The 13,554-nt window shown below is 38.6% G+C and overlaps 3 protein-coding genes across 3 annotated transcripts; 2 read left to right on the top strand and 1 right to left on the bottom strand.

The window, feature by feature from the left end:
* Positions 1 to 187: 187 nt before the first annotated feature.
* Positions 188 to 2,692, top strand: LOC106387869 (trans-cinnamate 4-monooxygenase). The gene is made up of 3 exons (XM_013827802.3): positions 188 to 1,100; positions 1,176 to 1,303; positions 1,945 to 2,692. Exons 1-3 carry the CDS (start codon positions 316 to 318, stop codon positions 2,475 to 2,477), a joined length of 1,446 nt encoding a protein of 481 aa, XP_013683256.2. The 5' UTR covers positions 188 to 315; the 3' UTR covers positions 2,478 to 2,692.
* Positions 2,693 to 5,931: 3,239 nt separating this feature from the next.
* On the top strand, positions 5,932 to 6,714 carry LOC125582912. Its single transcript, XM_048749367.1, has 2 exons — positions 5,932 to 6,451; positions 6,587 to 6,714. The coding sequence occupies exons 1-2, from the start codon at positions 5,932 to 5,934 to the stop codon at positions 6,712 to 6,714; spliced, it is 648 nt and encodes a 215-aa protein (XP_048605324.1).
* A 4,800-nt stretch (positions 6,715 to 11,514) lies between these two features.
* On the bottom strand, positions 11,515 to 12,297 carry LOC125582911. The gene has a single exon (XM_048749366.1). It carries the CDS (start codon positions 12,295 to 12,297, stop codon positions 11,515 to 11,517), a length of 783 nt encoding a protein of 260 aa, XP_048605323.1.
* Positions 12,298 to 13,554: the final 1,257 nt, after the last annotated feature.

The raw sequence follows: 13,554 nt of genomic DNA, 5'->3' as shown, positions 1-13,554 counted from the left end.
TATGGTACATATTTAATAATAATTAAATTAGTTGTAAGAGAAAAATATGAAGTTAAATAAATGTTATGGTACTATCTGTAAGCAGATACAAAGTGTTTCTGTTTTAATAGAAGTGATTCTCAAAGTTCTTTTCAAACGTGGAAAACATGGAGAAGATATTATATTAGTCGTTTACCTTTAGGAGACAAAGCGAACTTGAGTTACTTAGATTAAATAAATAATAACTCTCTTCGACCCAACAGATCCATCTTCGTTACCATTTGTTCCTCAGCATCAGCTTCTTCTGCTTTCATTATCTACTGAGAGTGAAGTGTAATGGACCTTCTCTTGTCGGAGAAACCTCTAATTGCCGTCTTCTTGGCGGTGGTTCTCGCCACAATGATCTCGAAGCTCCGCGGCAAGAAACTGAAGCTACCTCCTGGTCCTATACCGGTTCCGGTCTTCGGAAACTGGCTCCAAGTCGGAGATGATCTAAACCACCGTAACCTCGTAGACTACGCTAAGAAGTTCGGAGACCTTTTCCACTTACGGATGGGTCAACGAGACCTAGTTGTTATCTCTTCACCGGATCTAGCCAAGGAAGTGCTCCAAACACAAGGTGTAGAGTTTGGATCCAGATACAGAAACATCGTCTACGACATCTTCACTGGGAAAGGACAAGACATGGTGTTCACTGTCTACGGTGAGCACTGGAGGAAGATGCGACGTATCATGACGGTTCCCTTCTTCACCAACAAGGTGGTCCAGCAGAACCGGGAAGGATGGGAGTTCGAAGCTGCGAGCGTTGTGGAGGAAGTGAAGAAGAACCCTGACGCGGCCACGAAAGGGATCGTGGTGAGGAAGCGTTTGCAGTTGATGATGTACAACAACATGTTCCGTGTTATGTTCGGTAAAAGGTTCGAGAGTGAAGATGATCCTCTTCTCCTCCGGCTCAAGTTCTTGAACGGGGAGAGAAGCAGGTTGACTCAGAGCTTTGAGTATAACTATGGAGATTTCATTCCTATCCTTAGGCCGTTCCTTAGAGGCTATTTGAAGATCTGCCAAGATGTGAAAGAGAGAAGACTAGCGCTCTTCAAGAAGTACTTTGTAGACGAGAGGAAGTGAGTTTGTGGTCTCTTTAGATTATGTATTTCTATTTTGGGATCTTGAAATTGACATTTGAGGAAACCAAACAGGGAGATTGCGAGTGCTAAGCCTACGGGGAGCGTGAAATACGCCATTGATCACATCCTTGAAGCTGAAGAGAAGGGAGAAATCAATGCGGACAACGTTCTTTATATCGTCGAGAACATCAACGTAGCTGGTTAACTTCCTTACCCTTTATGCACTTTCACAGGTTCAGTGTAGTCAGGAGTTCGGATACCTATTCGCATACGGTTCGGTTTGGATTTTGGATTTTTTGGGGAAGAAGTTTAGCACCAGCAGTGGTTGAATGTGAATGGGTTTCTTAGAAAATAATAAATTAGTAGTAATTAATTATAAAATTATAATTTTTGTCTTTTTAATTTACACCACTAAAACATTGCCATATGTTAGAAACTTAATCATCATTGTTTCTTGAGTATCTTGGTAAAAAATAGATTCTCACCAAATATGTGTCTCTCCTATTTTTTTTTTTAGTTTTTTTATATTAATTTTATGGGAAAATACTTTTTGAGGTATTCCTACTGCGGATGGTTGAGTTCGGATCTAGTTCGAATCTTTGCAGTCTCCTTCAGTTTGAGGACATGTTTGTGTTATCAAAAAAAATTATAAAATCCAAAATTACTTACAAACTTAAAAAATCAAAAGAATTTTTTTATCTTTTCCTTTTTATTATCCTTGTAGCCTTGTAGGGTACGCAAATTGCATTGTCACTTGTCTCCCCTGAAAAAGACTTGAATCTTAATGGACATTTATACAGTTTTATGATGCTGATTTCTTGGGTAATATGTGCCGAAACAGCTATTGAGACAACACTATGGTCTATTGAATGGGGAATTGCGGAGCTAGTGAACCATCCTGAGATTCAGAGCAAGCTAAGAAACGAAATCGACACGGTTCTTGGACCAGGCGTGCAAGTCACAGAGCCTGGCCTTCACAAGCTTCCATACCTCCAAGCCGTGCTCAAGGAGACACTTCGTCTAAGAATGGGTGTACCACTCCTCGTACCACACATGAACCTCAAGGACGCTAAGCTCGCTGGCTATGACATCCCAGCAGAAAGCAAAATCTTGGTCAATGCCTGGTGGCTAGCGAACAACCCTGAGAGCTGGAAGAAACCTGAAGAGTTTAGGCCGGAGAGGTTTCTTGAAGAAGAGGCGCATGTGGAAGCAAACGGTAACGACTTCAGGTACTTGCCGTTTGGTGTTGGACGTAGAAGCTGTCCTGGGATTGTACTAGCATTGCCCATTTTGGGAATCACCATTGGTAGATTGGTACAGAACTTCGAGTTTTTCCTCCTCCGGGACAGTCTAAAGTGGATACCACTGAGATAGGTGGACAGTTCAGCTTGAAGATCCTTAACCACTCCACAATCGTTATGAAACCAAGGGCCGTCTGAAAATTGACCTTTTTGAAATGAATGGCATTATAACGATGTTTGTAAAATGTTTTGGATAAGCCACATTGTGTAAAATCTTTAAAAGGGTTCGTTCCACAATTTCAAGAATAAATGGTGCCGTTCATTGTTTTGAATGAAATGTTATTATCATTTGACAATGTGTTTGACCCACCGGTTTGGTCATCCGTTGTACTGGAGGAAGATAAAGACAGCCTTAGTTTGCTAGGTTAGCATCTAAATATTTCTGTTTTAGTTGTGTTTTATATGCTATAAATATACTGACACCTCTCACTATTTCACTGAGAGGTCTTTCTCGCGTTGAGTGCATGTATATGTTTTTCTTAAAAATTCGTGTGTTGGGATTTTTGGAAACATCTGTTTGTCTATTATTAGGACTATATAATAATAAAGCTAACACTTGAGTGTGAGATAGAATCAGGAGGAGAAAATACATGTAGAGACTCGTTCCAACAAATGATAATAGTGCTGGAAAGACACACCCTTCAACTTGTTTGTTTAAACAAGACATTGCTCCTTGGCTCTTTAAAAACTTAGGTAAGAAAAATTCATACCCATATCTTGTGTCTTTTATTTCAAGTTATCTCTAAATCTGAAATAAAGAAAATATATTATTCTTGGGGATAAGATCTAAGTTGTTTGTCCGCACAGCGTATGCCTTTGCACCTACTTTTACATGCCACCGTTTTTGTCATTTAGTCACATTACCCACGTTCTCCTCTGTATTATTTAAGATGCTTTTGTGGTTCTCTCTGTATTAAGCCCAAATACACATGAAACATGTTTTTACCAAATTTACATAGGCGTGTGTTGTGAAAACTTTGTATTTTTATAAGGTTCCTATAAAATCTATAATAATAAAAAGATATTTATCAGCCTTCTTTCCTAAACTCAGGAGAGGCTAACATATTTATTAGCATGACATATTTATGTTTTCACAATGCATATTAGTCTTAACAAAGTTAGTACTTTTCTTTAAAAATGTCACATACTTTTTAAATTATGTCAATGTCGCATAATGAGATTCCTTGATATAAGTACTATTATAGTTATACTTTAATTATTAAGAGAAAATAATACTGATGTATATTGCAAGCTGGGAACGTGAGTCCCAATTACAGCTGTGTGCGTGTATCAGGGCATTATTATAGCTTTTAGCAATTGGTTTTATTTCTTACATGCCGTCCTAAAAAGTCCTTGGATGTTACTTGCGATACCAATATCCGAGTAAGTAATATATATTGTTAATTTCTCAGTATACAGCAGAAAAATATTGCGGCCGTTTGTGTCTCATGTGCAAACATGTTTGGTACGAGATTGATACTTGCTACGTTGGCCAAGATCGCGTGATGACAACTATGTTTAGAAGAGGTTTCACATGGCCAAAACAGAAAACGTTCGCCTAATCATATCAAACTCGACAATTAATTAGTATATCTCTATTCTGTAATTCAAGCCAATCATTGAATTTGATCTATACGTTTGGATTTAATTGTAAAACAGTATTATTCATAGATCCCTCTCCTTTTTTAATCTGATTTGAATTACATTAGATTTATTGATGTGTTTGTTAGTATTCTCAAGTTTGTTTCTTTAGATCTTAATATAAAATTTTGAACAAAACCTTTTTTCAAAAAAACAGTATTTGTTATAAATTATGGAGTGGATTGCCATTAACCAGGTCATGTCCAAGACCGGTCCAATATCTAGAAGATGGAGAGACGGCCGAAGCCCTAGAAAGAGGAGAGAGAGAGCCGACTTCAGGAGAGAGAGAGAGCCGACTTCAGGAGAGAGAGACGGCCACAAAGCTTGGAGAAAATGAAACCCGTTCTTTTTTCCTAGTAGATGTAATCTTTTCATTATTATGTATTAGTAGTTTTCCTAATCCTATTGAGTTTAGGTTTTGGATACTTTCCATTTATCTACATCTTGTAATCCTTATATAAAGGAACCCACTTGATCATTAATATGAACAGAGAAATATTCAGTCTCTAAACTCTCTAATTACAACACATTATCAGTACGATAGCTTACAAAAACCCTAAGACAAAACATAACCTAAAATCCGTCACAAATAAACCCTAAACTAGGCGCAACTTAAAATCGACCTATCTCTCAAACCCTGAGGAACCAGACGACGAGCTACATATCATCTTGAAGCTCTGGACGAGACGAATCCATGAGCGCAAACCGTTCGTCGATCCGATCTCAGACGCGCCCTCACTCGCAGAAACAATACGCGGCACCGTCTTGGTCTTTTGGAACCCTAATCTGAACCAACAAGATTTTCTAGCCAAATTCAAATCCTGTGAAAGATAAGTTTATCATAACTTTATTGTCTGATGATATCTTGTTCAGATTATGGTGTTCATGTAATCTAATACTCCTTGTTTTTATTTCATGAGCTGAGTGGAGTTGGTGCAAAGATCTAATCCCGAAGAACCCTAACTTGTTCTTGCTTCCGTCCCAGCTTGCGACCCGATAAGGAGCCAGCTCGCGTCCGTGTGCAACTAGAGGTTCTGGAAACAAGAAATCGAATCTGGTTGTTTTGTAAAGATTGAAACCCTAAAATATAATCTCTAAGATGAAAGCCTAAGGACAAATAGATCAAACCCTAAATGAGTAAATCGGAGCTCGAATAAGTCCGATCCCCTAAACCATAATTCAAGATTGATCCATTGATCAATTAAAATCAAAGTCTTAATGATTTTGAATCTCAAATCAAACTCCCTTGATCTAAGATCAAGTTCTTCCATTAAACCCTAATTTGGAAAAACGGTTTTAATTATTTGATTTGAACCTTGATTGTTTGTTTGATCACCTTGAAAGATTGCTAGGATTGTTTAAATCGAATCTGAATATGGATTGCATTCATACTGTTTAAAAGAAATCGACCAGCATGTAGTTTATAAGATCTTGAAACCGTTTGCATTAAGTAGAACTACATGGCCGTGTGGCTTGATGATTGTTTCGCACCATGGTCGATTAAATTGCTTGATTTTCATAAATGCGTAAGACATGTTTGTGGCCGAGCTTGTTGATTATCTTGCGACCACATGATCACATTGTGAGACTTAATTTTGAATGATGATATGATTCAGATGTCGAAAATCTCAAACAGAGACTATGCAGCCCTTAATCTCTCCGGAGATAACTACTTGCAGTGGGCGCTAGATACAAAGATCAGTCTAAGGTCAAAGGGACTTGGTGATACTATCATCAAGGGCAACAATGAGACCGATAAGAATCGGTACATGGCTATAAGTATTATACGCCATCACCTCATTGAAGGTATAAAAGATCAGTACATCACGATGGAAAATCCACTAGAACTTTGGGATGCTTTACAGCATAGATATGATCACCAGAAAATGGTGTTACTTCCAAAGGCTAGAATTGATTGGAAGAATCTTAGATTCTTGGATTATAAGTCGGTGGATGAGTACAATTCAATCTTATTTAAGACGGTCTCGATGCTGAGACTTTATGGTGAAGTAGTAACCGAAGAAGAGTTACTTGAGAAGACTTACTCTACATTTCATTCATCGAATGTGATACTGCAACAGCAGTACAGAATGAAAGGCTTCACCACATATACTGATCTGATCTCGTGCCTACTTCTGGCCGAGACAAACAATGAGCTCCTGATGAAGAACAGTGAAGCTAGACCTGTTGGAACAACACCATTACCGGAAGCTAATGAGGTTGAAAAGAAAGAACCCAACGAGTGCAATTACGTCCAAAACAATAAGAGATCACACGGCAATGGCCGTGGTGGTTACAAGGGGCGTGGCAGTGACAATTGCTCAAACAGCCGAGACAACTACTCGACCGGCCGGAAAGGAAACCACAATAACTGTGGTCGTGGTTCCAATTATGGCCGTTGCCGAGGTAGTTATGGCAGTGGTCGAGGCGGCATATCCAAACCGTCTTACTCGACCAAATCCGTTTGTCACAGATGTGGAATGGGAAACCATTGGGCCAAGAACTGTAGAACCCCTAAGCACTTATGTGAGCTCTACCAAGAAAGTCTAAAGAACAAGAACCCGAAGGCTCACATGGTTCATGATTCTGGATATGAGGCCGATAATGATTCCGACATTGCTAAAGATGTCCAGATGAACTTTGAGACTTCTGATTGTCTCAAGGACTAAATTTTGATACGACTTGTCTTATTGCTTTATGATTTGCTTTAATGTTTCACGATTTTATATATATATATATATAATAAGAATTGATTTTGAATTCATTATCTTGTCTGATCTTACTTGAACATATAAATGATTTTAAAGAGTTGCCTAAAGGGCATAAAACCAAACAAGAAATCATGAATGGGTATAGTAAGCATAGTAAAGAAACTATGGCTAAGGCATTGCCTTAAAAGGCATTATACACACCCAAAAGAACATGTGACCCATTGAAGTTATAATGTATGGTTTCCAAGTTGAAACAATGGGTAAGGAAGGAAACAAGTTCCTTTAAATTTTAAGAAAAATAAAACGCCTAAGACCTTATAAGTGGTCGAGACTATACCTATGATCTCTACTGATTTAAAACTATACTACAGATCAGTATGATAAAGAGGCAAGAGATGTGGTAACCATATTGAGATAACACCACGAAATTTTACACTATATGGCATGATAGGATTAGCCATCCTAAAGTCTAAACTTAATGCAAAGATTGGAAAGGCACAAAATTATCCCGTAAAAGATCTCACGTTGTGAAACATGTACACAAAGGGAAACTCATTAGGCTTAATTGTCCCAAGCACCACGACCTTATAGTATGGTCATGAGGGGGGAGAGAGGATAAACCCATGATCAATACTACAAGTTCGTGTACCACTATGGTCTAAAGACCATGTTGTAAATGGCTCGGCCATAAAAGGCCATTCCTCGGCCGTAAGAGGCCATGTTTTAAAACGGCCAAACCATAAGGCCATTACTCGGCCAAAGAGACCATGTTATGAACAGCCGGCCGCAAGGGCCATAACCGGCCAGAAGGCCATTACCTATAAAGATTCGGCCATATAAGCCATTATCTATAAAACTAAGATTCTAAAGTCTATAAGCTTGGAGACATTATGTTTTACATGTATAGAATGATAATATGCATCAAGCCATATAAGTGAGCATAGATATTCCCATCTCAAATTATATACGGGTCATAAAACCAGACATACACCATCTTAAGAGATTTTGAATAAACCACCACATACATATATGTGCCGTCCAAGATGGAACCTCAGAAGAGGATTGTGAATATATAAGAATAAGATCTTCTCCACGAAATCAAAAGGACCGAGAGCCAAAACATGGGTAATTAAATAGTGGCGAGGTACGGATTCCATGAAACAAATGAATCCGAATATTAAAGGAGAAAGATTATAAGCTGGATAAAGAATGTTAAAAGTAAGAATGGTTTTAACCATCATTGTCTTGGCAAAGATCCTCGGACTAGAGATTATGATTTAAGACGTCCAAAGAAAGATTATATAAAGCTAGCTAATTGAGAAGCTAATCGAAATGCCAGACACTGACCCCAGAAATGACTAACCAGCTTAGCACCAAATGAATATCCTAAAAGAGACATAATCAAGTTGCTATAGAGTCTATACAAGATAGACCAAGTGTTCCATATGACAAAGGAATCTCGGATAGAAAAGAATGGTGCATAGAATACAAATCCGAGATTATAAGAGAAACCATACCAGACATTGAGAAAAAGCTGCGCATCTACACATCTAAGGTACCAAACCATGTAGTCTTGGGACGCCAAGCTACTGGGTAACAAAGGTCCTGGATAATGAAATCTCAAAGTGATCAGATCATGTCTGGAACATAATGGAACCACATGAAAGTGTCGACACACACACACACACACATTTGTATAAAGATACATAAAGTTATAGCACTTGAACATAAAAAGATAAGCGAGGATCATGAACCCACGAAAGAGTACTTATACAATCATAAAAGATCATAGAGATTAGTAAAGATGAAACGTGGACGTTCAAAGTATCTAAAAGAGAGATGGGTGTATTGGTCATATACATATACAGAAACGCCATCTGATAAACCAGTGAAAAAGATGGATCTTGTGAGATAAAGAAACCGTGAGAGAAGGCACATGATCACGAGGTCTAAGAGTGTTCATGTGTTCCTACTTAACAGCATTAGAATATAGCTTGTTACACAAGGTACTCACAGAAATCAAAGGAACATATTATAAGGATATAAACTCCTATGTGGTGGATGCTGCTACAGTTTTTCGAAATTGACAATGGTTTGGTCATAATAAAGAAATTAGATACAAATGATGTAGTAAGCAGCATATGGATCACTGGATAAAAGATGAAAGAATAGCTTCGTTCCTAAGCTGATTCATGGACTGAAACGTAAAGCAACTGGATATAGTATGTAAAAGAAATTGATCACGCATGATCATTGATCTTGGAGTTGTATAAAAGACAATCCAATACAGTCCATATATTTGAAATTCCTTGTGATTATACTAAACCTAAAAGAGGTTAGTAGACTGATACAAAACGTATTTGTAGGCGTCCGGTCCTTCGACTAAAGACGTCCAGCCCTTAAGCTAAAAGGTATCCGGCTTTCAGATAAAGGCGTCCGGCCCCTTCTGCTAAAAGGTGTCCGGCTCTTATCCTTAGATCACAGACTAGTAGAAAAGATCAACCATCAGGTTGCAATCCGACAATCAGATCCCTTAAGGATCTGGCATAGCAGAACGGTCTGCTGCTGTATAAACTCCACAAAAATTTTTTTCGTAAGGATAAGAGGAGATGTTTAATCTATCCTTACCTGTCGGATATAAAGTATTGTAGTCCATAAGCTCGTGAAAGCCGAAGTCCATGACCTAATAATGTATACTTAGCATGTGATATGATCCACAGCAACTGAGGTCATGAGACGCCATCATCATCATTAAGATAGGAATGCAAAGAATAATGAATACGACATTAGCTAAGGCAAAGAAATCGATGTCCACATACATGAGAGTGTTCGGCCACAGAGCCTTAATGAGAGATTATAAAACTCACAACAATGATCATTGATCTTGAACACTCATGAGACAAGTAGTGGACATGTATAGACGAGGTCTATGACCCAGACATGGATCAGCCAGATAGAGACATAGGTTCATGATAACCATGTCTAGTACATTGTCCATAAGTACTTATTTTGTCCGACCAAAGTAAAGAGTTAACAGTAGACGATCACGTCTAGACTATGGACACATGCAAACACGATTTGCAAAGGCCCAATAGTGATCCCCGAGAACAATATGGTTCACATTGTTTAGCACACATGCTTTATCGGGACACTTAATGTCAAAAGACATGAGAGACGACCTGAGAGGTCGAAGTGGTCTAGATACAACTTAGTAATGAACTTGTCCGATTACTCCCTTCCTACATATACAGGAAAGATCACGCACCAGATGCGTAGAATGTAGAAACCTACACTGAGGTTCACATCAGGGGGAGTAGTGCGTGTTGTACTTTTTTTCCTTCATCATGGTTTTGTCCCACTGGGTTTTCCTGATAAGGTTTTAATGAGGCAACATGAAGCGTACTACAAATCCTGTATGGTTATGGCATCCAATGGGGAGTGTTATAAATCATGGAGTGGATTGCCATTAACCAGACCCGGTCCAAGACCGACCCAATACCTAGAAGATGGAGAGACGGTCGAAGTCCTAGAAAGAGGAGAGAGAGAGCCGACTTCAGGAGAGAGAGAGAGAGCCGACTTCAGGAGAGAGAGACGGTCACAAAGCTTGAAGAAAAGGAAACCCTTTCCTTTTTCCTAGTAGATGTAATCCTTCCATTATTATGTATTAGTAGTTTTCCTAATCCTAGTAAGTTTAGGTTTTGAATACTTTCCATTTATCTACATCTTGTAATCCTTATATAAATGAACTCCCTTGATCATTAATATGAACAGAAAAATATTCAGTCTCTAAACTCTCTAATTACAACAGTATTATTCATAGTCTTTGCTGGTTGCTTTTTTTTGCTTTTTCTTATGATGATGGATTATTCGAATCTTCCTGTAATTTCAATAGTTTAGTGTTAATTTTGATTTTAATATGGCAACATACAAAAAGGTTATAATGAATTTTGATTTTATAATATGGAATCGTGTAATGTCGATCTAATCTAGTGGTGGTTCGGAGTTCGGACTATCCAAGTCCGTGTTTCATGAATTAATTGCGGACTACCACAATATAATAGATTTTTTAGCAAAAAAAAATATAATAGAAGGAAAATGGGCAAGTGGTCCTGGGGCGGGGTTGATGATTGATCTCTTTTGCATGGTAAAATGTATCAAGAAAAATCCATATATAAACAGAGAAGATTCAATATATAAATAATGAAAGGTAGGAAATAAATTACTTTTCTGAGGATACAGTGACATACTGTGTTTTATTCGAACCAAAATTAGAAGTTACTTTTTTACCAAAAAAAAAAAAAATTAGAAGTTACTCGGTTACAAGAAAAAAAATTAGAAGTTACTCCTCACTCAAAATATAAATAGATTAGAAGTTACTTGTTCCAACAGTAATCGTGACTCGTTGAATAGGTGTGAATGTGTGATACGAGGTGAAATGGAGTAAAAAGAGAGAAAACTGGGTGAAAAGGTAGTTCTTAGTTTGTGGAAAGCAGAAGCGACTATTCCACCCAAAATAGCGTAATTTATAAAATACATGTCGCCAGTTTAGTCAGATTTAGATTTGGTATTTTTTTTTGTCATCAATTTAGATTTGGTATCTGAATTTAACGAATAAATATTTTCTCTAAATTTCATGATACTTTTTTTTTGGGTGCAAATATTAAAATTCATACCATTTTTTGAGTTTTTACAATGTTGCAAAGCAACTTATTACAAGGAGAAGAAATAAAAGAGAGAAATAAAGATCATACAACGAGGTTAACTAAAAGGATCAACAAACCAAAAGTACAATTCGAGCAACAAATGTGCTTGAGAAGAGTCCCGGGGAAAAGAGAGTAGCTTGTCACGCAGAGAACGATCAACCAACTTGAAAAAGGCCGGAGGAGGAAGAAACACATTTCTAAAGATACGAGCATTACGCTCCCGCCACAAACCGTAGATTATCACCTGCAAAATCAGCTTGAAAATCACTTTAACCTGAGAGGAATAAGGATCTTGAAACTGTGAGGACATAAGCACTGCTGCTTGGAGATGAGCAGGAGGTGATGAGATAAAACGCCCACAGAACTTGTTCCATATCTGAACCGCGAACGGACAGTCAAAGAACAGATGGTTGTGGGATTCAAGACCATCAGCACAAAGAACACAAGAATCCGGCACTTGTAAACCCCAAGACAATATTCGATCTCTTGTTGGTAATCTAGCCAACATAGACAGCCATGTAATAAAGGAACAACGAGGAATTTCTTCCTTGAACCACACCACTTCAAACCAAGAAACAGTTGGAGAAGTAACTCGCAACCTGTCCCAAGTAACACGAGTTGAAAACTCATAAGTAAAACCACCAGATTGACCCCTCCAGCGGTAGGTATCAGAACCATTGGAAGGAGAAGGGACACTAGTGGTTGACAAGACAACCTGTAACGTGACCGCTTCTTCTGAACGGGCTGATGGAAAGAACCAGTTACCATTTACCACGGCCTCAGATACAGAAGCAGAGATAGGAATTTGGAGTTGACGGGTGCCTGATGAGCCAAACATAATGCTTAAAGGACCCAATTCTGTCCAGTAATCATACTAGAAGGATGCATATTGACCATCACCCACAGTACATCTAAGAAACTGGGGGTATGAGATTCTTGAACTGCAACATACCACGTATTGTAGGAGAAAAACGTTGAGAGTCTCGCACAAGCCAATAATTTTGATCACGAAACCGGTTATGGGACAGCCACGCAACCCATAAAGATCCGGAGTTAGAGAAGAAGTTCCACAGTCTCTTCAGTCTAAAAACCAAGTCATAATCTTCAAGCCACCTGAGGCCAAGACCACCCTCCATTTTCGGCCTACATATATCAGCCCAAGAAACTCGGGCTCCAACAGAGGAAGAAGTAGAATTCTTCCAAAGGAACGATGCACACAGGGAATCCACCTTTGCGTAGAACCGCTTAGGGAGGATGAATACCGAACTCCAAAAGTTCACCATACCATAGATGACAGAGTATATGAGCTTCACTTTCCCCGCAAAAGAGAGACATTTAACAGTCCATGAATGAAGCTTAGAAGTGATTCTCTCTAGAAAAGGTTGGAGAGTAGCCATGTTAATTTTTTTTGGGTCTAACGGAAGCCCCAAATACCTCGTTGGAAAGGTCCCTCTCCGAAAACTCGATAAATCAGCCATGACCGATGCTTGAATATCAGGATATCCTCCAAAAAAGATCTCAGACTTAGCATTATTCATATCCAAACCAGACCAAGATTTGAAGGTAGCCATAACTGATTTAATACCATTGATAGAAAACCGAGAGCCATCAGAGAAAACCAATAAATCATCCGCAAAAAGCAAGTGAGTAAGACGGGGAGTGGAACATAATGGATGCATCCGAAAGGAGTTATGTAGCTCAGCTCTGTCCAACAACCTAGAAAGGACTTCCATAACCATTATAAACAGGTAAGGAGAGATAGAGTCACCTTGCCTTAACCCTTTCTTTCCTTGGAAAAACCCAGCCAGCTCTCCATTTATAGCGACTGAAAACCTCGGGGAGGAGATACATTCTCTAACCCAAGTAGTAAACATCTGCGAAAAACCTTGAGCTTGGAGAAGCTTGATGATGAAGTCCCAACAAACGGTATCAAAAGCCTTTCGAATATCCACTTTCAGCATGCCACTCTTTAAACAAGTATTTTTGTTATAGTCCCTGATCAATTCCGAGGCTAGCAGAACGTTTTCACCTAAGCTCCTACCCTTCAAGAAAGCTGCTTGGTTTGGGCTAACACATTTCTTAAGGATCGGTTTCA

Source organism: Brassica napus, chromosome C3 (assembly GCF_020379485.1).
Source record: "Brassica napus cultivar Da-Ae chromosome C3, Da-Ae, whole genome shotgun sequence".
Taxonomy (NCBI): Eukaryota; Viridiplantae; Streptophyta; class Magnoliopsida; order Brassicales; family Brassicaceae; genus Brassica; species Brassica napus.
This window is presented reverse-complemented; position numbering and strand designations above follow the sequence as displayed.